At 37.5% G+C, this 27,874-nt stretch overlaps 2 protein-coding genes across 2 annotated transcripts in view; one reads left to right on the top strand and one right to left on the bottom strand.

Annotated features, from left to right (window-relative positions):
• SYN2 (synapsin II) overlaps positions 1–27,874 on the bottom strand; it is a 1,726,111-nt gene that overhangs the window by 842,607 nt on the left and 855,630 nt on the right. The window lies entirely within an intron of this gene.
• The window catches only part of TIMP4 (TIMP metallopeptidase inhibitor 4), a 72,343-nt gene that overhangs the window by 39,506 nt on the left and 4,963 nt on the right, over positions 1–27,874 (top strand). The window contains exons 3-4 of the mRNA XM_044078055.1: positions 10,900–11,014; positions 22,259–22,380. Of these exons, the coding sequence (XP_043933990.1) occupies positions 10,900–11,014; positions 22,259–22,380 (237 nt within the window). The remainder of the gene's footprint in view (positions 1–10,899; positions 11,015–22,258; positions 22,381–27,874) is intronic.

The raw sequence follows: 27,874 nt of genomic DNA, 5'->3' as shown, positions 1-27,874 counted from the left end.
ATCAAGGATAACCCATAAGTAACTAAGGCAAAGGCAAAAAAACTAGAGAATTATTTATTCTATACAATTAGTTGGGTTACCACTTTAACAGAGTGATGCAACAACCAGTATGCCCAGACCTCTCAACCTCCTATAGCAAGAATTCTAGACAAAGCCTTAAGTAACAGTGGGAAAAAGACCCCAACTAAACAATTTCAAATATTGCTCTTACCAACTGAAAAACCCAATTGCTAACCGGTTTACATTGGCATGAATTTTCTGAGGGTATGAAATCTGAAACTGAAATGTCTGTATGTTTTCTGACTGCAGTCTTTAAAGAGTTGCCCCTAATTTGGCAGAAAATCGCAACATCTTTTCTTATTGAAAATCACTAAAGCTTCAGACTACAAACCTTGCCATGCATGCGCAACTCCATCCTTACCTCAAAGACCTTACAGCCCGTGAAAAGGCAAACAGTACAGGCCCTGAACACCTTCAAAACTGCCTCCATAAAATAAATCTTGATGCTGCACCACAAGATAACTCCCAACCATGTGGAATTACGACACAGTAATATGCTATACCCACAGTGGCAACCCGTTTTCACTTCATAAATCTTTGTGAAACTTCAAGTTTCGGGTTTTATTTCTTTTTTTTTTTAGAAACTGTGACTTATGCCACTAGTGCATAGTGACTTGTAACTTCCCATCACTGTACTAGTAACATTCTTATGCATGTTGGAATACCCTTCTACCGATTTACATAGAGACTTTCCACTGTTCTTACTTCCCCTCTTGGCCTACCATCTCAGACACATATAAAACCCTATGTAAGCTAACCACAATTAATTCACCCCCACCCCCCCCACCCCACCCCCATGGACACAGGAAAGTCCTGAACACTGTTCTATCCAATACTGTCCCCAATTCCAACGCTGAGTGATCATTTCGCCACCTTGCAAAATCACTATCTCGTTCCCTAGCTCAAACTGCAAATGGCAAGTCCTGAAATAAAATGTCCCAAAACACCCTCTAAAACCCCAACAATTCAAGAGTATTTAATCCAGTTTAACAACCACTTCACGTGTCTCAACAACACTACCCAATGACTTCCAACCCCTCCTCAACGACAGCAAAACAATAACACAAAATAAGAAATACAGTCATCACCTAGATAAAAAATAAATATATATATATATATATATATATATATATATATATATATATATATAATTTTTTTTTTATATATATATATATCTATATATATACGTGGTAGCAAACATTACCCCGAGTATAACCCCCATCATCCACTGTTCACACCATGTAGAACAGGTCACTATAATATGACAGAAGAGACCCCCCCCCCCAGTCTTGCTTCATGTAACTGTGGCACACCATACTATCAAGGAATTCATTTACCTTGCCAATACTGTAAAACTGTCAAGCACATCTCATACAATCTTCCCAAGATTCTATGAAATGCAGAGACCAGCACTGGAGACAACACTACAATTACAAACTCACGAAGGATGCTTTGTGTAAATGCAAATAGTCAGTTATGGTAACCTGCCCCTCCACCTCCTCCCGATTAGAAAGGCCTCCACATGGGTAAATATATTACTTTCCTAAATTGTATTATTGCTATAGAAGCAAACATTCTTGGCATTGCGTAATTATGCTTGAGCAATAAGTCATTTCCCCTGTAGCCTTACCATGCCATTCATATGGTCCATGCATGTACGGCCAACTGCCATTGCTCTCACCTTTCAAAAAAGAGAGAGGTAACTTGACAAACTGTCATGACTGTTAATCGACCTACATGCGTGCATGGCTAACAGCAATTACTCGCAGGCATCTCACCCATGAACACACCACTATCTAAACTAACAAACCTTTCATGACCCCCTACCCCCATATATTTTATTTATTCATTTATTTATTTATTTATTTATTTATTTATTTATTTTTTTTCTTTTATGTACGCAACTCTAAAGGCTTATGGTAACAAGGGAAATCGATAAAGTTGGAACAATCATCTAGGAGCAGGCCCACACTGACCACAGGTAAGAAGCCCTGTCAGAGAAACTAATGCCAACTTCATCGAGACTTTCTTACCTGCCATCCCGTCGTATTGTCAAACAATTCACCAACATGCACGGCACCCCCATCACTCTAACCCCCAAGCCTGCAACAAGCAATCTGAATAAAGCATTGAACTAACTGATGCAACCCCCGCAACCAAAGGAAGCACAAAAAGCAAAGCGAGCAGCAGAGGTGACAGAAAACACTTGTGCACAGATTTCATGCAGTCTGATACCGCCTTACCCTATTAGACATGACAAAAGACCACCTAATCGTGAAACCTAAGAGGTCTACCCTCCAGAGCAGTGCGAAGATACTACAAAGCTTCCTTTTTTTCCTTTGTGTGTGTGCTTGTGTGAAGAGAAAGGGCCGGCACTGACTATTATCTCCACAGTGCTCATGCGTGGTGCTAACCATTCCCTAACTCACCCAGACACCACGAAAAGCCACCACCAGTCACTGCTGAGGAAGATAGCCAAAACACGGTACTATTAAACTGCCTCCCAAAAGAGCACTTTACTTCCAGTCACCACAATCTCACAGCAAACCACCATCTCAGCCAAAGCACTACAGACCAAAAGAAAGGGGAACGCCCAACAAACTCTGACTTAGCAGCTCACACAGCAAAATATAAACCCTGACCCTTTCACATGCAGCACTGCATTTTCAAGACTCACAGAGAGTTACCACCACTGAGAGGTGGATCGAACTCACTACATCACTGCTACTCCACATGTACCACCACCAAGCAAACATGAAAACACAAAGCTATGCATTCCGCCACTCTACAATTAATCAAACCATCCTGCTAGATCATCCCAACCAATGAACCACACAGAATACACCACTCCCAAGACCGCTAAGATCACCTGTGTTATCCGCTTCCAAAGAGAGCCCAAAATACCTATGAGACAAGAAAAGTGCATTTGCATCATCTCATGAACAGAAATTAACATCATTCCCAACCAACATCATGGAACCAGTGGATCCAGAACTCGACTAGAGGGAAAACAACTGGGAGAAGGGGAAAAAAAAATATATATATATATATATATATATATATATATATATATATATATATATATATATATATATTATATACAGAGCGGTTACTCACCTCCTCTAACTGCCCACTACTACCAACCCAAGGCCTACCTGACACCAGCATACCTAGGTCGTCTCGGACATAAATCTGCCATCTAGCAAGTTCACACCAAATGTGATTCCTAACCCAGTTACACTTGTATAAACCACTTATGCCCCTCCCTACCATTACCTCATTCCTCCCAGTAAACTCTCATGTCCATATAACCCTTTCATCCCCCCACCCTCTTAATTCCCACTACTATTTCTACCTAACACCACCTGAAGATATCCCTGGACAAATTGATTTGTTACCAAACCTCATTTCTCTGCTCATCTTCAAACTTCATTTCCAGAATCTCTACAGATTTCCAGTTTACTAAAGTCGCTCTCTCTCTAATGTTAATTACTAGCTATCAAAAAATACTAGATGAAGAAAAACAGACTGAAACAGCATTTGTCCAGAGTTTATTTACAGTTTGTTTAATGCTTTCATGGGTGACGGGACCACAGAGCCAGGGGGAGGGAGAGCCCCCCCCCACACACACACTTTTACAGCTGCAAGACCTGTCAGGAAAAATTATTGAAGGGGAGTTTTCATGCTAATGTGGATTCGTGTGGGGAAGTTACACTAACTAAACTAGCTGTTCTTGTTCTCTTATTGCTCTGTGTTACAGGAGATATTCTGTTGATGTTCCATTTGTGCTGCCAGAAGCATGCCGATAAGGAGAGTTTTGTTGTTTTATTTGCAGAAGTTATGCTGCCGCTTGCACGTGTGTGTGTGTGTGTGTGTGTGTGTGTGTGTGTGTGTGTGTGTGTGTGTGTGTGTGTGTGTGTAAAATGCCCAGTTAGGTATACCTGGTGGTTAGTGTTACTCAGGCTCAAACAAGAGCCTGAATTGTCTACCCATACCATCACCAGTGATTCAGGGTGTTGAGTCCATAGCTCTCCACTGTCCAGAGTTTCATAGAATATTTGGTTCATACTTCTGGACTGTTCCTCTTAAAATTTGTGTTTTTCTGTCAAATCAGTGAGAAATGAATTCACTAGATAATGATAGCTCTTTGTTTCAGTCTTCCAATCTTTCAGTAAACACATGGTAACACAAAACACTTTATTTTAGCAACTTTCTAAGATTATACAAGCAATATTTAAAATGTGTCCCTGGTTTTGGTCCTTTGCCCCCCAAATAAATGTTGGCTTTTTCCAGATTTCTTGTGCTGTGAAGTTAAAAACTTTAGTTGATCATCAAGTGGATTTTACAAGGAGCTGAGAGCTTTGGAGGAAGAGAAGTTTAATGCTACTTATGCTAAGTTGTTTGCATTGTTAGTAGCACAACAGGTAGTATACTTGCTTTTGATGCAGAAGGCTGTGGGTACTACGCCCACAGTATGCAGATGGATCACTAATATTACACTGTGTTGTACTTTAATGGGTGTGCATGCTGCAGTCCTATGAATGTCCTCCTTCTGAGGAGTTACTTAGTAACTATGAACCCGTTATCAGTTTGCCATCCTTTCCCCATAGCAAAATTACTAGCTTATCATTTTTAACATAGCATAGGCAATTTATTCTTCAAGGGCAACAATGAAATATAAAGTTGTTTGCTAGCAGCAACCTCTTCATTAGTTAGGGATCCCTTTAATGTGGAATTATTTGGATGACTGACTTCTGCAGAGATTTTGCTTATTTACTGATATTGGTGGATTGTAATGACAAAAGTTTGAGTGGCCTTTTATGACTGAAATTTTCTGAAATGGGCAGTTTTGTCATTATTGCCTCTTACATTTTGTTTCATTGCTCACTAGAAGACTGTTACAAACTACAAATTTAAAACACATTCTAACAAGTGGTGCTTTATTATACAAGGAATATAATTTAATACAATCAGGAGGGTGAATCAAAGAATGTATACATGTATGCTTGCTCACAGGATGCAGGAGATCAAAATAGGGGAAGATACCAGTCACCAGTGGTGTCCCCCAGGGTTCGGTGCTGAGACTTTTTCTGTTTGGCATATACATCTCAAAAGTAAAAGGAAATACCAAAGGACTTTGGCCAACTAAGTTTAAGATGACTGCAAGCTAGGAGCAGTTATTGAATCCCCAAATGACTTAACCATTATGCAGGAAGGTTTGTCCCAAGCAATAACTGGTGCCAGAATCATGAATTGAAGCTAAACTCCAAGAAATACATTATCGTAACCTTTGGGAAGTCATCTACTCCAGGGAACTGCCAAATTGATAATGCCCCCCGAGAACTGACACAATCGTTTGGCATTTGGGAACTTGTATGTACAATGACCTAACTTTTGACCAACATGTGCCCAGAGTCATAAGAAAGTATTTCTATATTGCACAGCTTATAAACAAATTGATTGTGACTAGATCTAGAGATGTTATTGTCCCCCTTTACAAAGCCTTCATTAGGTCAATCATTTTGTATAATGCCCACTTTGACATGTATCTGTCCAGACCCATGCAACAAATGGAATACCCACAGAGATACCTTACTAAAAGGATACAAGTCCTAAACAGTAGGTCTTGCATGCACCACTGCAAAGATTTATCACTATACTCAGTAGCCTACAGAGTGCTTAGAGGTGACATGTCTGGCATACAAGGCATCCTCTGACCTAATACAGATGGACTTACTGAACATCAGCAAGTCAAATGGCATCAGAAATACTCAGTCCAGGTATCTAAACTGAGTGTTGTGGACAAATGGATATATATCCAGAACAGACTATCCATTCAAGTAAAATAAAGCTCATCTCTGTCCATATTCAAATGCAACTTGGATCTAAGGATGGGTAATAGAAAATGTACTCCAGGATTACCCCACGTGGCACTAATGGATAGAGGCAGTTCCTGAATGCTGCATCCCTTACATGGGTCCCCTCAAATTATCTACAGTGTGATCAAATTTATTCTCACTAGGGCTGATATACAATTAGCAGTCATGGGATAGGTAAGACCAATCAGGAATGTTAATTCAAGCACCAAAATGGAAATTGGCTAAGCTTAAAATGTCCTCCAAGTGAACCTATGTTGTGGTAGTAAATAATTTTAAAAAATTTCCCTTTTTAGATCACTAAGTGCCCCTGTGGACCTCTGCCCCCTAGTCTTCAACAGCTTCTGGCACCTCTGAATGCTCTCCTTTTAAGATACACTATCAACATTTACAGTCAGGTGTGTTTGACATTATATGGAAAACTGACAGCACCCTCCTGATATCTGAGCATTAATCTAACTCACAGCAAGTTTCTTGCAGGCCAAATGCTCTCCTTTTGCTATTGACCAAAATACTCAAAAAAGCAGCAGCCCTGTAGAAAAAGTAACACTGAGGACTACTGCATATTCTGTGCAAATTATAACTTAAGAAAAGTATACAGTACAACAGCAGCACATTTTGGTAATACTGCCAACATAATTAGAGCAAAGGAAGCAAACAGACTCACTAGTGCTGTTTCTAAAGGCATAACTATGACCTTTGACTTAGTAAACCATACATTGCTGACAGGAACACACACTTTATGATTTGCATGCATATACTTTGGGACAGTTTTCCAGCTATCCACATAACAGATTATTTTGGTTTTCCATTGAGTATTGTCATTCCATCTCCATTGGAAAGTTATGGGTTACACTTAAGTTCAGACTTTGTCCCAGTCTGATTAATTCCCTTTCAATGACTCCTCAAAATATTAATATGCTTCTGCATGCAGATAACAAGACCATCTGGATGGCAGGGAGATCACATCATGAGACCAGTACTGTTTTGTAATGGTCTTGAACTGAATACTTGGAAATCAAAGTCAGTTAGGGTAAGAGCAATGCAGTGCTATTCATCACTCTGCTCAGAAATGTCTTAGCATATAAAAACATCATTCCATTGTCTTTGGTGAGGTTACTTTCCTGCTTGAAAATGTACAGACATCTAGGTGCTCAGAAGCTCAGCTGAGGTCAGCAGTAGGTATTCATATCCACGAAGTTTCACCTCTGCTCTCAAACTGTCTAAGAGATAAAAACTAACAAAGAGGCAAAAAGGCACTAGAGAAAGTCTTGTTATTCCTAGTTCTTGAAGACAGACTGTCTGTCTTTGTTTCTGCTTCTACATGCAGCTTTTAATTTGTACCAACTGTATAAAACAAAATCTGTAAATTTGTAATAGGACTGCTCAAAAGGCAGCTTTAATGAGTCTGTCTGGTTACTGATTACCCAAAGAGTCAGACCCTCCCTTAGGTGATGGAGGTCTTTCAGCATTTTAATCTGTTGCTAGCTCACTAGCAGTTTGACTTGATCCTTTCATAGAAAATGGCTTTTTAGTTCACCGACAGCTGGCATGGGACTCCCTTCTGAGTAAAACAAGACACAGCAAATGTATTTATGTCAGAGGTTAAATAGTTTCGAAATCCCATCTGAATGCAATAAAACAGTCAATATTAGTACTTAATCAAATAAATAAAATCCAAAAACACTTTTGTGATTCACAGAAATGCAGGTATAGTCATTTATTTACCACCTTTATCTCTTCAGAGATTTCTTCAGAATATCAGAACAAGTAAAATAGCTTGTGGTAGTTACCTAACAATCCATGAATTTGTTTAAGCCTATTTTTTCAAATATCTTACTGAAGTGACCTGAGTCTCAAAACTCCTTATTTACTAATAGTATAATTTAATTCTGAGCAATTTCTTTTGTTTAATCTCGGTTGCCACTGTATTGCTCTTTTATCCATTAGAATTCTATTATTTTCAATATTTCTATCGTTGCCATGGTAGAAAGGTCTATAGATCTGTTGACAACACACTATTACAAATGGTTAGCCATTCCATGAAAATTCTGGTATTGTGTGGGTGCTACAGTGGTGTCTTATGAAATTCTCCACTAATGCTTCATTAGGTATTCTATGTACGGTAGCATTGTATTTCAGAGATGAGTAGGTGATTGCAACAATCATCAATGCTACACTGTCCTTATAGAATTCCACAGCATATATCTGAACTGCCTAACAGAGTCTAGAAAATTTCTTAGGAAATAGGTCATTAAACTGAATGGGCCAGAAAGTGCCCATTTTCACCAGAAGCCTAGGAAGAAAAACTCCCCAATCACAATATTTCAAAAATCAAGTACAGATACTTTACATCACAAAATATCATGCTACACTACAAAACATGAGTGAAAAAAAATTGTAATACGAAAAATATAAACATATGCTTCATTGTAGAGTGCAATGAGAAACTATAATCTTTGGGCTGTAGGCAAAACCATCACATTTGCCATGGAACTTCTTACTGTTTGAGAGAGGTTTGCCTTCATTCATTTTTTCTCAGTGCAACCCATAAATTTGGCCATTCATTGCATTTATTATTTCAGCTTAATGCTGAAACCTGGAACTTGGAGATGGAATCCATTCCTGGAAAGGATCACTACCCAGCCCATTTTGATCTTGGCCTCCCTGAGTCATCACCACTTAATACTGAGCTGGTCACTTCTTGGTATCTGAAGGGGGTTAATGAGATTAGTCCACTCTACATGACTAGCACTCATGGTATTGATCGAGATTCACTGATGGTGGTTTGTAATATATCTGCATTTGCTGCTCTGGATACTCCTTCCCCAGCATGTTGTCATTATAGATCTATTTCTCAGAATGGACCATGATTTGACCTTTAACTGCCTTCATTCTATAAGCTTGAATGGTGATTGGAGAAGAAAGGGTGCAGTATTTGACTGGTTGAGAACAAGCTTACCCTAGATCAGCATTATGATATTTACCAGATGGAAATTTCAAACAAGAAGGTATTGTTTTTGCCAGTGGCAGTTTTTCTTCATTGAGATATCTGGATTAACTTTTCAGGATAGTTGGTAGCAGACCAACATCAAAGTCTGCATCAAAAGTATTTTTCTCCAGTTATTGCAAGAAAGTTATACAATTGCAGATAAGGTTTCCAAGATAAAGCAATCCTTCACCATGCATCTTCCCAATAGGCCATTAACTGACTCTTTTGTGGACTGTCCAGAGATTCGCTGTGTTGAGTTTAGTTATGAGACTGATGATGAGGTCCAAAGATGTGTTTTATATGCATTATACCTACTGCAAATTGTGTCCATATTCCACAAGGTGATTTTGTCTTGCCTTTAGTCAATGGGTCCAATTATTTTCCAGATTTTGAGACTTTATTTTGAGAACTGGGTGTTTCTGGGATCTCTGAACAAGAAGATGAATATCACTATTTACAAAAATACAACATAATATCAGACTTGTTTGGAAAATTACTGCTGCAACTCATGTGCACAGCAAGTGGTGTATACTCAAATGTATTCCTTTGTTTCAAGTCATGACCTCTTAGACTCATATTAGTCCAGTTTTAGATGTCATAACAGTACTAAGATTACCCTCATTTATATGGTTAATGACCCCCAGATGGTGCGAGATTAAAAATAATATTCACCCCTGTCTTACATATCTCTCTGATGCTCTTGGCACCATGATTCATATGATGTTTATTGACTCTTTGCAATATTACTACAATTTTACAGTACAACATTTAAGTGGTTTACATCTTCTCTTTAATATTGCTTCCAGAACGTGGCCTTTCATGTTAATTATTCTAGTTCCTTCTCTGGATTACATGCTACAACAAAATTCTTTTCTGGATTTTTCTTTTGATGGTATATAGTCTTCTACAAAGAGAAGTCATTATGAGGAGTGGCATTTATCATCAGTCATATCCTGGTGATATTTATCTTTGCTTCAGCTTTACTCAGGTTTCCTCACAAGATTTTACCATAATCAAGGACAGCTTGGGAACAGTTGCTCTCTGGTTGAGGATTAATCACCTTAAACTGAAATGGGAAAAGGCATAAGCCATACCTATTCATGCCACTGTTTGTTCACTGCAGCTTTATCTCCTTTGTCCTATAATAATGTATGGGGGGAATGGGCTGGAATTTGTGCCTCTTATTTTTTATCTTGGTGTGATTCTTGGTGACAGAATAACACTAAAGGGTTAGGTATCAACTAACATTATCACATATTACTTCCTTAAGAAACATTTCCCAGAGTAAGCACCCTACATAGCTTTAGACCTGTAAATGTTCTTGTACTGGTTATACTACATTTGGATTACTTAATGCCCTTTAATTAAGGCTTACACATGATAGTCCTATCCAGCTGCTGTTGATGAAGAATTCTGTGGCCAGATTTTTAACTTGTACTTTCCCCTGCTTGTTGTATTTCGCCTGTTTTTTTGGAACTGCTTTGTCTTTTAGTCATAACTAGATGTGTTTTCAAAATATGTCTCTCACAATTGACTACCTTCACAATCTGGCATTTGGTTATCTTAAAGAGCTGGAGAAACTCTGCCTTAGATAGTCACCTCAGGTTATTACATATGGACTATTGCCTGCTTTATGGGCCAGGTTAGAAACATTACTCAGATATTTTTTTGCATGTGTTGCTCATGTGCTGTGCAATCAGCTGTTATCCCTGATTAGGGTTACTGACTCTGAGCACTCCTTTAAGCAGCTCCTAAAATTTCATCTTTATACAATAGTCAATTTAGAGTCTTGTAGAGGAACAAAAACAGCCTTTAGATGGTGAAACTTTTAATTTTGAATTTATTAGCTTTACATTTTAGAATATTCATTTAATTTGTGTTTCACACAGTTTTAAATTGAATATGCAAGATGCTGAGGATTTGGGAATCTAAACATATTTGATAAATAAATACATTTTAATTATTTTTTAGATGTTTAAAGGATTTGAGAAGATTAAAGATGTCCAGTATGTGTACACCCCTCTTTATTCATCCCTCTGTGGTGTAAACCTGGAAGTGAATTCAAAGAAGCAGTATCTATTGACAGGTAAGGCAGCTACTTTCTTTTCAAAAAATTAATATTTTGCTGATGAAAGTTATATGCCATGTACAATGCTAACAGATGAAAGTGACAGCTCAATGGAAAATGTGTTAAAATATAAGGTAGTCATGCAAGTTTATCATTTATTTTGCATAATAAACTGAATAAAATCACTTTGGGGTAGTAAAATATACAACAGCTGGTAAGGTTAATATAAATTATACAATGACCTCCCATTAATATTCCAAAACATGCATGCTGATTGGCCAGCATGCCTGTTGTAAATCCCACAATATACAAATGGAAAAAGGTCCATTCGCCCAAATTTTTTTCCGTTGGTGTAAAGTATCCAAAACTTTTTTTTTTATAAAAAAAAACAAAAAACAAAAAAAAAAAAACAATGGAGCAACAGAGACTTTCTTTTCTTTGTTGCTTCCATTTCAAAGTATTGATGGACTGGTTATGCATGGGAATGCAAGTCCCATACGCATGCTCAGTACATCAACACAAGGAAGCAGTATACCACCAATGGCGGAAGAACAGTAATGCGCTGTTATACAAAGACACTATTTAAGAAAAGTAAGTTTTTTTCTTCTTAAATAATGTCATTGTATAATAGCAATAGCCGACTCCGTGGCTGTGATATATTGAAGATTTACCCATGATTGGCTTTATTTAATCACTTGGGCCTTGCCCTCGTGATTAAACCATGCCAACTGTGGGTAAATCTTCAATATACCACACCATGTCATCGGTTATTGCTTAAATATTCAATTGTAACAAAAGAATAGTAAAGAAAGATATATTTGTTTTTTCTGAATGTTACGATTTTTGGACATGCAAGATTATGAAAATCTTCTTTTTTTTTGGCTGCTCCCATTAGGGGTCGCCACAGCGGATCAACTGTTTCCATTTCTTCCTGTCCCCTGCATCTTGCTCTGTCACACCAACCACCTGCATGTCCTCTTTCACCACATCCATAAACCTTATCTTAGGCCTTCCTCTTTTCCTGTTACCTGGCAGCTTCATCCTTAGCATCTTTTTCCCAATATACTCTGCATCCCTCCTCAGCACATGTCCAAACCAACATAATCTTGCCTCTCTGGCTTTGTCTCCAAACCTTCCAACCTGGGCTGACCCTCTAATATACTTACTCCTTAGCCTGTCCATCCTCGTCACACCCAGTGCAAATCTTAACATCTTCAACTATGCCACGTCAAGCTCTGACTCCTGCCTTTTTGTCAATGCCACTGTCTCCAACCCATATAACATAGCTGGTCTTGCTACCTTCTTGTAGACCTTCCCTTTTACTCTTACTGGTACTCGTCTGTCACAAATCACTCCTGACACTCTTCTCCACCCACTCCATCCTGCCTGTACTCTGTTCTTCACCTCTCTTCCACACTCACCATTACTCTGAACTGTTGATCCCAAGTATTTAAACTCATCCACCTTCACCACTTCTACTCCCTGTATCCTCACCATTCCTCTATCCTCCCTCTCATTCACACACATATATTCTGTCTTAGTCCTGTTGACCTTCATTCCTCTTCTCTTTAGAGCATATCTCCACCTCTCCAGAGTCTCCTCCATCTGTTTCCTACTCTCACTACAGATCACAATGTCATCTGCAAACATCATAGTCCACGGGGACTCCTGTCTGATCTCGTCTGTCAACCTGTTCATCACCATTGCAAATAAGAAAGGGCTCAGAGCTGATCCTTGATGTAATCCCACCTCCACCTTAAATGCATCCATCACTCCCACGACCTCACCACTGTCACACTACCCCCATACATATCCTGTACCACTCTTAAATACTTCTCTGACATTCCCGACATCCTCATACAATACCACAACTCCTCTTTAGGCACCCTGTCGTATGCTTTCTCTAAGTCCACAAAGACACAATGCAACTCCTTCTACTGTCTCTGTACTGCTCCATCAACACTCTCAGAGCAAACATCGCATCTGTAGTGCTCTTTCCTGGCATGAAATGATATTGCTGATCACTAATCATCATGTCCCTTCTTAACCTAGCTTCCACTACTCTTTCCCAAAACTTCATGCTGTGACTGATCAGTTTAATCCCTCTGTAGTTACTGCAGCTCTGCACATCACCCTTATTCTTAAAAATCGGTACCAAAACACTTTTTCTCCATTCCTCAGACATCCTCTCACTTTCAAAGATTTCATTAAACAATCTAGTTAAAAACTTCACTGCCATTTCACCTAAACACCTCCATGCATCCACAGGTATGTCATCTGGACCAACAGCCTTTCCATTCTTCATCCTCTTCATAGCTATCCTTACTTTCTTCTTGCTAATCCACTGCACTTCATGATTCACTATCCGCACATCATCCAACCTTCTCTACCTCTCATTCTTTTCTTTCATCAACCCCCCAAAGTACTCTTTCCATCTGCTCAACACACTCTCCTCACTTGTGAGTACATTTCCCTCATTATCCTTTATCACCCTTACCTGCTGCACATCTTTACTAGCTCAGTCCGTCTGTCTAGCCAATCAGTACAGGTCTTTTTCTCCCTCCTTAGTGTCCAACCTTTCATACAGCTCTGCATACGCTTTATCCTTAGCCTTCACCACCTCTCTCTTTGCCATGCACCTCATCTCTTATCTACTTTCTTCATCTCTCTGACAATCCTTCTTCTTCACCAATCTCTTTCTCTGTATACTCTCCTGTACTTCTTCATTCCACCACAAGGTCTCCTTGTCCTTCCTCTTTCCAGATGTCACACCAAACACCTTTCTAGCCATCTCTCTTAGTAGTTCTGCTGTAGTTACCCAGCTATTCAGTAACTCTTCACTGTCACCCAGTGCCTGTCTTATCTCTTCCCTGAACTCCACCTCACAATTACCCTTTTTAAATTTCCACCATTTGATTCTTGGTGCTGCCCTCACACTCATCCTCCTCTTCCTGATCACCAATGTCATCCTACAAACCACCATCCTATGCTGCCTAACTACACTTTCCCCTGCCACCACTTTACAGTCTCCAATCTCCTTTAGACTGGCCCTCCTTCATGGGATATAATCCACCTGTGTGCATCTTCCTCCACTCTTGTATGTCACCCTTTGCTCCTCCCTCTTGTTAAAATACATGCAAGATTATGAAAATAGGCTTATTAATTTATAATCCTGATTATAATGTCATTAAGTCTGGAGACAGTTGAACAACACACATTTTTTTCAATTCAAATTTTGAAATACATACATATATATATATATACATATTGCAGTTTTCCTTTATTCATGACACAACCTTTACATTATCAATATGTTTCACTGGGAGATTATATAAACATCTAGAATGTATAGATCAGTGAACAGTGTGCAATAAAGTGCTGGTTTCAAAAGAATGACACTGTAGATTTTGGATTTTTTCTTGTTTTTATTGTGTTGTAAAAATGCTGTGCCAGGTGTTTATCCAGTCTGTTTTTAATTATTTATTTACTGAAATTTGATTACCAGGAAGTCTGACTGGGTAGGTACCCATTTATAGGGTAGACTAGGGGCGACAAGCTCTAAAGTATTACAAAAACATTGTAAGAACAGTAATTTACAATCTTCAAAAAAATGATACAAAAACATCTACTTTTTAAATAATTACACTAAATTAGATATAATGTGCCAGTACAAGTTAAAAATAGATACTCCTGTTTGACATCTATGTGTTGGAACTGAAGGCCAATGTCAAGGGTCTGTGGCCTACTACGTTTGCAGATGCTTACAAGCTGGAAGCAATCATGGAAACCTCTCAATATACAAACATTTTACTGGAAGGACTAACATAGACAAATGACTGGTGCCAAAGGCACAACTTAAAACTCAGTGCCAGGTAATGCATAATAGTGCCCTTTGAGAATCTCACCATCCCAGGAAACTACCTCATCAATAAACCACCCACAGAAGTAGACACAATGGTTAGAAATTTATAGACTCATGTAGTTAGTAACCTGGCTTTCAACCAACATGTGTCTAAAGTATTAAGAAAATCATTCTATCTCACTAAATGTATAAGTAAGGGCATGGCGTCTAGGTCCAGAGATATCATCATGCCACTATACTCAGCCCTCAGCCCTCATCAGACCCAGGATTGAGTATAAAGCACCCTTTGGTATGTACTTCACCAGACACATGCAGCAACTTAAATGTCCACAGAGGCTCCTCAGAAAAAGAATACAGGGTTTAAACACAATGTCCTGTGCGTATCACCTGAAAGCTCTCCCTCCCCATATTCTATTTCCTAGAGATGGCTGAGATCCAGTTTATACCTAGAATACAAGGTATCCTTGGATTCTGCCCTGATAGACCTTTTAGGTATTGGTAAAATGAACAGTATCACAACTACTAGATCCAAGAATTTAAACTTTGCTTGGGATTTAAATAGTACTATGTTGGACAAACAGATATGTATCACTGAGAACTCCCATTTTCTGGAATATGCATCCCATCAATGTGAAGCAGAGCCCTTCCCTAACCCTATTTAAATGTAACCTGGACAAGCGGATTGGATATTGAAAATTCATCTCTGGTTTCACACCCATGTCTCTGACAGAAATATGCAGCGGTTAAGTCATGCCGTATCTACCATACACCCCCTCAAAACCACCTCCAAGGCAAAATTGCCTATGGGATACATTTGGGTTGTGTGACTAGGCTTATAAAGACAATAGATCTTTAGATAAAAGATATAAAAGGTAAAAGATAAAAGATAAGACAATCGTTAATGTCTGTTATGTACTTCGCAGATGATAAAGATTCTAGTTGTCTACTGATGTAGTATGTTCTTCATCAGTAACTATGTTTGTAATTGTTAATTACTATGTTCAAATTGTTAATTGCTATGTAAATCCAATGTAACTACTGTCTGTATATTTTAAGTGTGGAGCTTTTCTCCCCGGGCCTCCGCTGAAAATGGACCTACATCCAGTCGGACACTCCTGGTCAACAAACTGTAAATAAATAAATAAATAAATAAAGGCCACAGTGGTCATTAGTGTAATGCATACCTATGAAACTTGGAACCTATCCCTTTCTTCAGTGATTAGACATCTGAAAATAAAACACAGTTCTGGACAGCTATCCACAGTTACCATATGCTGACACTTAATTAGGTGGCACATAACCAGAATGACTCATTATATAATAGCAGCTCTTATGTTACACTGTGGGGCATTTTTCTGTTGCTTCACAGAATTTGATCTCCTGCAGTAAACACTTGTCTTCTGCTATATTTTAAAATGAAATGTAACTAAAGTCATTGCACAGTGACAACATAAATGACAATCACAATTTAATATCCAAAAAACCCATCACAAATTTTGCTAAACACTTGTATTACATTATTTTTTAGTTCATTGTTTTAAAAAAGGTGCTATGAAAAAAGAAAAAAAAAAAAACACTGACGATATAAACTATGTGTCAGTACAAATAAATAATCACATTGTACACATCAAGTGCAGTAAGGTTTTTTACTTGTGGTAACAAGTTAAACAACGTACTTCTGCCCATTGCTTATTGTGCCTTTCATTTGTTAGCCTGTTGTGGCTTTATTTACCTACTCCTTACTTACATATCAACTATATATATATATATATATATATATATATATATATATATATATATATATTAGGTCACCCTTAACAGTAGCAGTGTAGTAATAATGAATTGTTATCCCCACAGGCATCAGTCGAGACAAAATACCTCTCAACCTCTTAGTGCAAAAAATCTGGACAAAGCCTGGCATAATGGGGCACAATGTTACAAAAGTAGGGACAGATTTTAAATATTGCTCGTATAAACTTAGAAATTTGCTAGAATAATGAAATTTGTCTTAGCATGCATTTTTCTAAAGGATATGAAGTCTTAAATTCAAATGTATGCCATTATTTAATGGTTTCAGCCCTCAGGTCATATCAGTGATTTGCCAGAAAATCACAAATGTTTTGAAGAACAGACCAAAAAATATTGCACAACATTTGAACAGTTGAAAGGTATGCTTGTAAATAAGGGCTCACCAACCATCATAAAAGGTGCATTTACAGTGCCTTCTATACTATGGAGAGTATGGCTACAGAACCAGAACCACTGTTTATACATACTGTGTAAAATACAACAGTATGTATGAATTACAATTGCATACATAAAATAGTGTATTCATAGCTGCCAGTGTCTTTGTAATGTCCCTTAGTGTTATCAGTTAGCAAGAAAGACACTCCCTGTATAAAATGCCTAGTCACTGTATCTGCTAAGCATCAAACAGACAACGCATGAATGACTTCAGGCCATTCAACATACGTATATATACATATGTCAACAAAAGTCCAAAGTTAGCTGCAGCTTTGAATATCTGTTATATTTTGAGTATTGTCCCAAACTGCCCCATTTAAAAAATGTTGGCCACAGATAATGATTTCAGTTTGTGGGATTAGTAAAGTCATTGAGCAGTCCAACTAAAACTCTGTTATCATGAAATTGCCTCTATCTAGCAGTATGTGACTTTACACTGTGTAATGAATGCCAGATATCTCCAGTTTACATATCCCACAACCAGAAATTAAAAACAGCACAATACAACAGAGTGGACCACTGCACATAGCTGACCAGCAATACTAGCAATGTCTTGCTGACTATGTAAAATTTACAGTTTTACTTTCAACAATATGGAATGTATATAAAATTAATTGTATGTATAACCTCTGAAAAGTAGTAGACACCCATTCCTTTCCTGACATATAGGTTTGCTGTACCCAGTTAGTTAGCCAATCTCAGTTCTCCAAAGAAATGAACAGAATGAGATAAAAAAACTAAAAAGGCAGAGGAGTGGCACTACTATTCAAAACTGAACTAAATTTAACATTAGTACCCTATGATAACCTGGACATTACCAAGACTGAACTTCTTATCTCAAAGCTACAACTAAACCCTAAAAAATCAATCTATATTATCTGTATATATCTACCTCCTGGAAATAACTCTACTACCATAGAAAATATCCTCAGTTGGGTCACTTCCACCTACCCACAAGAAACTATAATACTTGGAGACCTCAATCTTGACTGGTCCTCAATAAACACTAATAACCCAGCTTCTCATATTAGTCTCCATGGCTTTACTCAGACAATAAACACCTCTACTAGGATTAACAAACCTAACAACAAAGAAAGCATTCTAGATTGGATTCTCGTTAACAAACCTCTACTAAATTATCAGTCCGGAACGCTACCTGATGACTTTAGTGACCACAATCTAACCTATATTATAAGACAAAAAAATGCCTCTAACAATTCTCCTATCTACAAGACCCTACGTGATCTCAAATGTTTCAACCCTATTCAATTTAAAACTGAACTAAATGCCTGTAACTGGAACCCACTAAAGACACTTCCTCTTGAAGAAGCTGTCCTATACTTCAACACCACATTCCTAACAATTCTAGATAATCATGCACCAAAACGCTCCTTCCGAATTAAATCTAAACCTGCCCCTTGGCTATCTAAAGATACAAGACAAAAAATGTTACTTAGAAACAAATCTTGGACAAAATGGCGAACTAGCAAATCTCCAATAGACCAACAGACTTTTAGGCACCTAAGAAACAGTACCAAAAAAGCTATCTTCTCTGATAAAAGAAGTTATTATAGTAATCTCCAGCAAGCAAATCACAATAACCCTCAAAAATTCTGGTCAACCCTAAACAGACTTCTTCACCCTGGACAGACTACCACCCCGTCCCCTTCCGGGTCTGAAAAGAATTCCTCCCTTGATACTGCCAATACTTTCAACTCATTCTTTATTGATACTATTTATTCCTTGGCCTCCCATCTCTCTAGTGACAACACTAGCATCCCTAACCTTGCATCCTTCAAACTACCAACCTTTAGGCTACAACCCATCTCCACTACCTTTGTACAGAAATGTATCCATAAACTCAAACCATGTACCCCCTCGGCAGACCAGCTTCCATCTGAATTCCTTCAAAAAGCAGCCTCTGAAATAGCCTATCCCATATCCATCCTTATTAATAGAACTGTAAATGAAGCAACCATACCTGACATATGGAAAATCTCTCACATCATACCCTTACATAAAGGAGGTAACTCCAATGAATATTCTAATTATAGGCCCATAGCTCTCTTGTCCCCACTCGCAAAAATCATGGAAAAATGTGTTCACCATCAGTTAATGAACCACTTAATAACAAATAACATTCTTACTAACTGTCAACGTGACTTTAGGCCTTTTCATAGCACAACCACCGCTCTCCTCTCCTTTACAGACTTTATTAACAAGAATTGCAATAATAACATCCTGTCTTCAGCTCTCTTTATTGACCTGTCCAAAGCCTTTGACATGGTCAACCACTCTCTCCTCTTAAAAATTCTCGAATCTCTATCCTTAGAATCTAAGGTTGTCCACTGGTTTAGTTCCTATCTCACTAACAGGAAACAGGCCGTCCTCTGGGATAACAAACTCTCATCTCTTCTCCCAATTTCACTTGGGGTACCCCAAGGCTCTATTCTCGGACCCCTTCTTTTCTCCCTCTTTATAAATGACTTACAAGTAGCTATTCCGCAAGCTACATGCATACAATATGCTGATGACTCCACACTAATTTGCTCTGCTAAATCCATTTCTGAACTTCAAACTAATACTCAAACTGTATTTTCCAAAGTTGAAACTTGGTTCTTAAAACGTTGCCTACTCCTAAACACAAAAAAAAACAAATCTTACTCTTTAGGCCTACTACCAGATCCCCTACATTAGACTTCACTATCTTATCTAATAATGGAACCCTAATATCACCTGACCGTACTACCAAACTGCTAGGTGTCACGATTGACAACAATCTTTCCTTTGACTGTCATATCAACAATACCATTAAATCTGTAAACAGGAAACTTGGCTCTCTCCATAGAATTAAAACTTTCTTAACCTCCCCAGCCAAAGTTACTCTTGCTCACTCTCACCTTATTTCCACTCTTCTCTATGCTTCACCAATCTATACTAACCTCAAGAAAAACAATCTCTCCAAACTGTCTACCACTTACAATAATATAGCTAGATTTGTTACTGGTAAGCATTTCAGAACTCACCACTGTCTGAATCTGCAGCAACTTAACTGGCTTGAACTGACAAACATGTTGCTTCTTTCCCAACTCACGTTTGTCCAAAGTGCTTTCTAACAACCTCATAACACACCTGTACTTTCTAACCTCTTAACCCCTTATTCTAATCTGAACTCACTCCGCTCATCAAACAAACTGCTAGTCACCTTAACCAAATCTAATAACCTAGCTGGTGATTCCCTCTTCTCGAATTCCATTGGTAAACACTGGAATCAACTTCCTACCAAACTTACTTCCATTGCATCTACTGTTCTGTTTAAACAAAAACTTAGAATCTACCTTAAAAGCCACTGGATGTGCCCCTGCTCTAATCCTGATTAAAAAGTTAATTTCCTTAGTTAACCCTCTTTTTTTCTCTCCCTATTCTTTTGTGCCTCCAGCTTTCTCCCTTAGCTCTCTTTCTCTACCGTATATGGACTTCTCCCCTATATCTTTCCTCTATATGGCTATGACTCTTTTCCAGAAGGTATATATCTTTTATAAATCTGCTCTCTCTTTCTATCATTGTTTCTTTTTCCTTGGTCTTACACTTTCTCTTCTTGGTTTTAAAATATGTAATAATGCTTAACATGTTGCTATTTACATTGTCTAGGAATTTAAAGTCCTATTCTTTTGGTAACAATGTTCATTGTCTACGTCCTACCAGAATGTAATCTGTTATTTTTGCTCATGTTGTATCTCTTTTGTTTATATGTGGAGCTTTCCTCCCCGGGCCTCTGCTGAAAATGGAAATATATCTAGTTAGACTAGCCCGGTTAACAAATGTAAAATAAAATAAAATAAATAAAATAAATAAAATGGCGAAATATACCACCACTCACCACAATATTTGCCAAATCTTCTGCCAATATATTAGTACAAGTTATTGCTCCTAAGTGGCTATGCTAGATTTCATACATTTTGGCAAACGTGCACAGATTTGTTTTTTTATTTTATATGTAATTTACTCAGGCATGAACAAAAGGGAGAATAAAATCATTGAAAACACATAGAGATACTGCATGACTGACTGGTCAAGTAACTTCCAAAACAATACAAAATTAAGAAGAAATGAATATTCCACTCAAGGCCCTGCCCACAGGTAGAGCATAGTTCATTGATTTAATTCAGTTTAGCACTAATGGTGGTCCATAACATTAACAGCCCTGACCTTCATCAGTCTTTGTTCTATTTATTTACTTTGGCTTTACTGAACCTACTCCCTCCCTCAAAAGTTGATTGATGTGGTGGCCTCAAGATGAAATGAAACTAAAATGCAAAGAGGCTGGAGAAAGAACATAGGTCATCCTACAGATATTGAGGGTATTTAGAATGTATTTTACAACTGAAAGTGACACACACACAACAGAAAATGCACTGCAAATAATCAAAAGAAGCAAAGCATGCTAAGGAGAAAATTAATAGAAATAAATATACATAAAAGTATCAGACAGTCATATATAATGATATTTGTCCTTTTACATAACTCGTAATCACTGGAACTGTTGCCTCAACTGGTCCACCAACTAAGGTGTACTCTAGATTTCTTCCATCTAAATGTAATTACAAAGCAAAATAGAAGCACCACTGCTATGGCCAGAGTGGTCAGTGAAAGGAGACCCTGGTATCCTATTTTTCTGACAGCATTTGAGAAACTCTCAACAGTTCTGAAAAACCTTTATTTACAATTTCAGTGGTCATCATCCTAGTACTGTATGCTTATTTTAATGATGCAGTAATGCTCATGACTGAATGTACTCAGAATATATTATAGCAATCATTTCACTTTAGACTGAAATTCTCTGCCACTTTAAGTCAGATTTTTTTTCTGGTTTCTCGGTTAGGATTTAAAATCATTGGAAACACTGTTTAGCTGCCTGCCTTAATGAAATCATTGTGTATTTTCAGAAGCAGCATTTTATTTCATTGCTTTAAATACATATTTATACCAAAAGTCTAATGACTAGCATGCAGTAAATGATACAAATTAACTACGCTTTCATGCTTATGTGAGTGACAGCTAGATTATCGAGATTTGCAATAGCTTATTACGTGTCTGCAGTAGAAGTGTTTTGCTCTAATAAAGTAATCACATCACTGTTTATGTAAAACCAACAGGTCAGATTTCAAATGGAAAGGTTAACATCCATCTCTGCAACTTCATTATTCCATGGGAAGGACTTTCATTATATCAGAAGAAGAACCTCAACCACAGATATCACATGGGTTGCGAATGCAACGTAAGTTGACTAGCTAGAAACTATTGTTACTACTTACTTAGATGCACGTGAAAGCATCTCTAAAATGTTAACATAAATTGCTGTTCAAATGATTGATTTGGGAAAAGAAAAGGCCATTCTTAATTGCATGACAGGTTGGACTTCATATAAAAACTCAGAATTTTCAGTCTGTTAAAACTTGAATGCCCAACGATGGAACGAAGCATAGATCTGACACTATTTGGTATGAGGGATACTGTAGAAAACTGAAGCAATACTATGTTGCATACAATTGTTAAGTATGAAAAAAATAGAAAAAACTAACACATACAACAAACCTATTCTATTTATGAAAGTTTGATTACATGATAACATAAGTGTATACACAACTGAATATCTGGAAGAATACAAGTATAGTACCCCCTATGCAATACACATCATTCGCAAAAAATATATGAACCTCAATGTACTATGTGTAAGTGAGACAAACACTCATGAGAGAAGAACCACAAAAACAGTACAACAAAACAGGAAGAGTAAGCCTGTTGCTGCAGAATGCCGGGCTCATTAACACAGGACTAAGTGAAAATATCAGCATGCAGAACTGCATGAATTAGTTTATTTATTGCCCTGCATTGGAGCTTTCTATGGAGAGAATCAAACCCCTTGTGAACATATTCAAGTCATTTAAGGCAGCTGTCATCAGCCATCAGACTAGAAGCCATGATTACCATATCATTCAAATTACTGTGGCTTTGGGTTCATGCCAAATGTGGATTATAGTGTGTGTGTGTGCGCGCGCGCGCGCGTGTGTGTGTGTGTGTGTGTGTGTGTGTGTGCGTGTGTGTGTGTGTGTGCATGTGTGCGAATTTGTGTGTGTGTGTGTGTGTGTGTGTGTGTGTGTGTGTGTGTGTGTGTGTGTGTGTGTGTGTGTGTGTGTGTGTGCAGGTGTGCGAACTTGCGTGTGTGTGTGTGTGTGTGTGTGTGTGTGTGTGTGTGTGTGTGTGTGCGTGTCTCACATGCGTGCATATGCCCACTTCTCTTATAAAGGTAAAAATGTGATTTCTGCCATCAGCTCTGACACAGTTTGCTTTCACTGAAGTATGGAGGCATGCCTTGGAAATCTACAGCATTAAATAAGTGAAGGCCACATTGAAGCCTTGAACGCAGAAGGATGTGGCCCTGTGAATTGTGAGTGGTGTGAAGTGTGAAGGGACTGAGAGGACCACAGATATCAAGCTGTGGATACATGTAGAACAAAGAAAACATTTAGGTAGAGCCCATGTACCACATTTAGGTAGATCCCATGTACCACATTTAGGTAGATCCCATGTACCACTGAAGACTACAGTGCCATGTTCCATTTCATAGATGATGAGCATTTTTTGTGATTCAGAATAGCAGTACACATCATTTATGAATCGTTATACTTTCTTAACCATGTACATGACACACAGCATCACTCCTGTTTAAAATGCTGCATATAATATCTTTGACTATGCAGTAGATTGATAAAATATGATGGAGTATTTTTTAAAGAAACAGGGACTAAATCTAGCTCAGCCATTAGTAGTGGTGTTAAATTTAAATATCTTTTTTTTCCAACATTTACATTTCTGATGTTGAATGAATTACACCAGGTTATTCCAAGTAATTTATCTGATTATTTGACTATGGCTAAGGCCTTTGATCACCGTCTCTATCAGGCTATTTATAAAGGTCTAATTGTAAGCAGTACTAATGGTTACATTACCAGGTAGATTATGAACTAGTTGGCTAACAGACAGCAGTGTTTTAGTATACAATACTTGCATTCCAACTGTTTGCCAGTGAAATCTGGTATCCCTTAGGGGTTAGTGTTGGATCATTATTATTTAACATATTTGTTCCAGTACTTCAAGGGCTTCACAAATATGCCAAAGATTGCAAAATGAGGTTCGTATTGCAAAATGAACCCAATGTGGTTGACTCAGCAAATATTTACAGTCATTGAGTACATGGGCACTTGAAACCAGTCTTAAGTTTAGTCTCGATAAATGCAATATAATTTATTTTTTAAACAAAGTTACAAGATTTCCAACCTATTTAACAAATTTACCACTTAGGGAAGTTAAGTAATAAGTCAGTCACTTAATTTGATGTCTGGTATGAACATTCAGATAGGCCCACTAACCAAACATTTTGATTGTTCTTTTATTGCTACATTTGGAAGAGAGAGTCATTTGTTGAAAGATATTTTGTTTAAAAACAGGTGCATTTTGAGCAATGACAGAGATGTAAGGGCTTATGTAAGAGATAAACCCATTATTGTTTATAGAAAGTGTCAAAATCTTAAAAACATCTTCGAAAATCAGAGTAAACCAAAAAAATTAGGGTGTATGTACAAATGCGGAGCCTGTTCTTATTGCTCATATATCTTAGAAGTGAGTGAGATAATTATTAATGGTTTTAGGTGTAGAATTTATGGAACATTTTCTTGTAATTCGGACAAAGTTGTATATTGTGCCTTATATTCCCAATGTCCATGTTTTTTATGTTGGTAAAATGGAGCAAAAATTAAAAAATAGGACCGGGGAACATTTAAGGGATATTAGATCTAAAAAAGATGTGAATGCTCTTGATAAACATTGTATGGAAGGTCACAGGTATGATTTTAAGTTTGTAATATTGGAAGCTTTAAGACTAAGTGAAAGGAGAGGAATATGGCCACTGCTACTGGAAAAGTCTGAGCTTACCTGGCAGATACATTTAAATGCGAGGTAATGGCCAGGATTAAATGAAACTATATTCATAAAAAGTGTGTTGAAATTAAAAGCACTAAAATGGTAAGGTATATATATATATATATATATATATATATATATATATATATATATATATATATATATGTATATATATATATATATATATATATTTATATATTTGTTTTTCAACTTAATGGATCATTTTGAAATTTAATTTAGATATATTTACTTGATCGGGTGAGTTAGTAATGAGTGAAATGGGACTGGTTCTCCTGGGGTGTGTGTATTTTATGTGATAAGGTGATATAACTAATTAATTATTTTAAAAAGATGAATGAACGGGGCGGAATTTGTCTGATAAAGTTTCTTTTAAATATAAAATAGAAATGAATGTGCTTATTTTAAAGTTTATTTTGCGAGTGGTTTAGTTTTTTTCAATAAACTACTGAATTGCAACAATTACCCACTATTTGAGCCATTTTGTGCACTGGATATTTTGTTTTTAATAGAAAGATTTGGGTATTACTATAACATCTAACATCCTTTAATCTCTTAGCTAAAGCAATCTGTACAAAGACCATTCAATATATGGGTTTCCTTTTAAGAATATTTTCTGCTAGGGATAAGAAATGCTTAATGCAAGTATTCAAAACTTATCTCAGACTTATGCTTAAGTATAATAAAACTTTTTGTTCATGCACTAAAGATTTATTTTTATTTATTTTACATTTGTTAACCGGGCTAGTCTAGCTGGATATATGTCCATTTTCAGTAGAGGTCTGGGGAGAAAAGCTCCACACATAAATCAATTACAAAGAACAATTGAAGAGCTTAGAAGAAGTCCAAAGAAAATTCATAAAGAAAATTATGCCATTTAGGAAACTGGATTATGGTGTGAGATGTAAACATCTGAATCTATTTTCATTTTGTTATAGATAAATACTCATAATCAGCAACCCCCTTTTTCCCATTTTCTACATGAGCTTGGGGTGTTGTGTCACCTCTCACCATTTCTCGCTATTCAGCCAGGGTGCATTCTTTGGCTAGGCTTGTATGGGCCCTAGGGCCGATAGCCTAGTACCTACCTATGAACCTATGGACCAGTGTCACTCTCCTGCCTTTATCCACACTCATGCCTGACTTCTCTCACCCAGTTTATCTACCTGTTTTCATTCCCTCTTGTCTTCTTCCTGTCTGTCCCAAATTTTCTTCACCAGACGTTCTGCTTTTCTGCACATGTGTCTGAACCACTGTAATCTGTTCTCTTTGACCTTTTCTGCAATTGATGATACTTTGGCTTCTGCTCTTATGTCCTCCTTTCTTCATCTGTCACACAATGTGCATCCTACCACTTTTCTCAGGCACTTTATATCCATCACTTCTGGCTTCCTCAGTTTCTCTGTCTTTACTGCCCTGGTTTCAATACCATATAGTAGTACTGGTCACATCACTGCTTTATAAATAAACGTTTCAGCCTCTTTGGCATTCTTCTTGGTCACATTACATCCAACACTTTGTGCCAGTTGGCTGCAGCCCCACTGATTCTAGCTTTGACCTCCTCATTCAGACTTCTCTTTTTCCCACCCACCCCTCCTAGATACTTGAAGCTCTTAACCTGTTCCTCTATTTTCCCTTACATCTCAGTTCTCAACTTCTTCTGATTTCCTCCATTTGCTGCCATTACAACTGTCTTATTTATACTAATTCCCCTATCCTTTGCTGAAATTCTTGCTCAGAGTCTGCCAGTAATGCCACATCATCTGCACACAGGACCTTTGTTGATGAGTTCCCTCCAATAAGGATGATAATGTAATTCATCATCAATATAAACAGCAGTGGGCTATGAGCTGAACTCTGATGCACACTCACTCCCACTGGAAACTCCTTTGTGAGAAAAAACAGTGTTCATACTTGAGTCATTGGGTCCTTGTACATAGTTACATTACACACACACACACACACACACACACACACACACACACACACACACACACACACACACACAAATGGCTCTACCTTGCTTAATCAAATTTATACTTACCCGAATGTCACCAAAAACTTAATGAACCAAAACAACAAATTACTAATATTTTTACAGGGAAACTAACCAGGTGACCACTAGGGTGAACTTTGCCCTTTTCCCCAGTATAAGTGAGATCTCGGAGTTGATATATTTAGTTATGGGAGGTGTGGGAGGGTGTGGGGGACCAAGTCCCCCACTTGCATGGCTTTAATTTGCTTCCGGTTTTTTTTTTTTTTTTTTTTTTGTTTGTGTCCTGTTGGCCAAGTGGTTATTTTCCCTGTAAAAAATATATATATATGAGGAAAATTAATCTTAGCCTACAAAATATTTAATGATTCTATTTCACAATCTCTGTTTAATATTGATATCTATATTTGCAACAAAACTTACAATATATGAATATGAATTTTGTAACAAAATTTGCAAGTTCTGTGATATATCATGCTTACATAACTGTTAAAATTTTGGAACAAATTACTCATTTAGGTATACCAGTCTGAAATTACTGACATTTTAAAAGAAACTTTGATGACTAAGCAGGTGAAAATGATTTTTTTTGCCAGTTATTGCTGAATCAGTGTTCCTAGATGGCCTTCTGGCCTGCACACTATATGAATTTATGAAATTAAGAAATTCTTAATGTTTACCAAACATGCACTGAATGACTTGCAGCGAACATATTTTGCAGATTACAACACACGATTGAAGACTTTATTATATTGTAAAACTCCACACTAAAAGGCCACAT

The sequence above is a fragment of the Protopterus annectens genome, chromosome 7.part0, assembly GCF_019279795.1.
Source record: "Protopterus annectens isolate FY-2018-M chromosome 7.part0, PAN1.0, whole genome shotgun sequence".
NCBI classification, from domain to species: domain Eukaryota; kingdom Metazoa; phylum Chordata; order Ceratodontiformes; family Protopteridae; genus Protopterus; species Protopterus annectens.
This window is presented reverse-complemented; position numbering and strand designations above follow the sequence as displayed.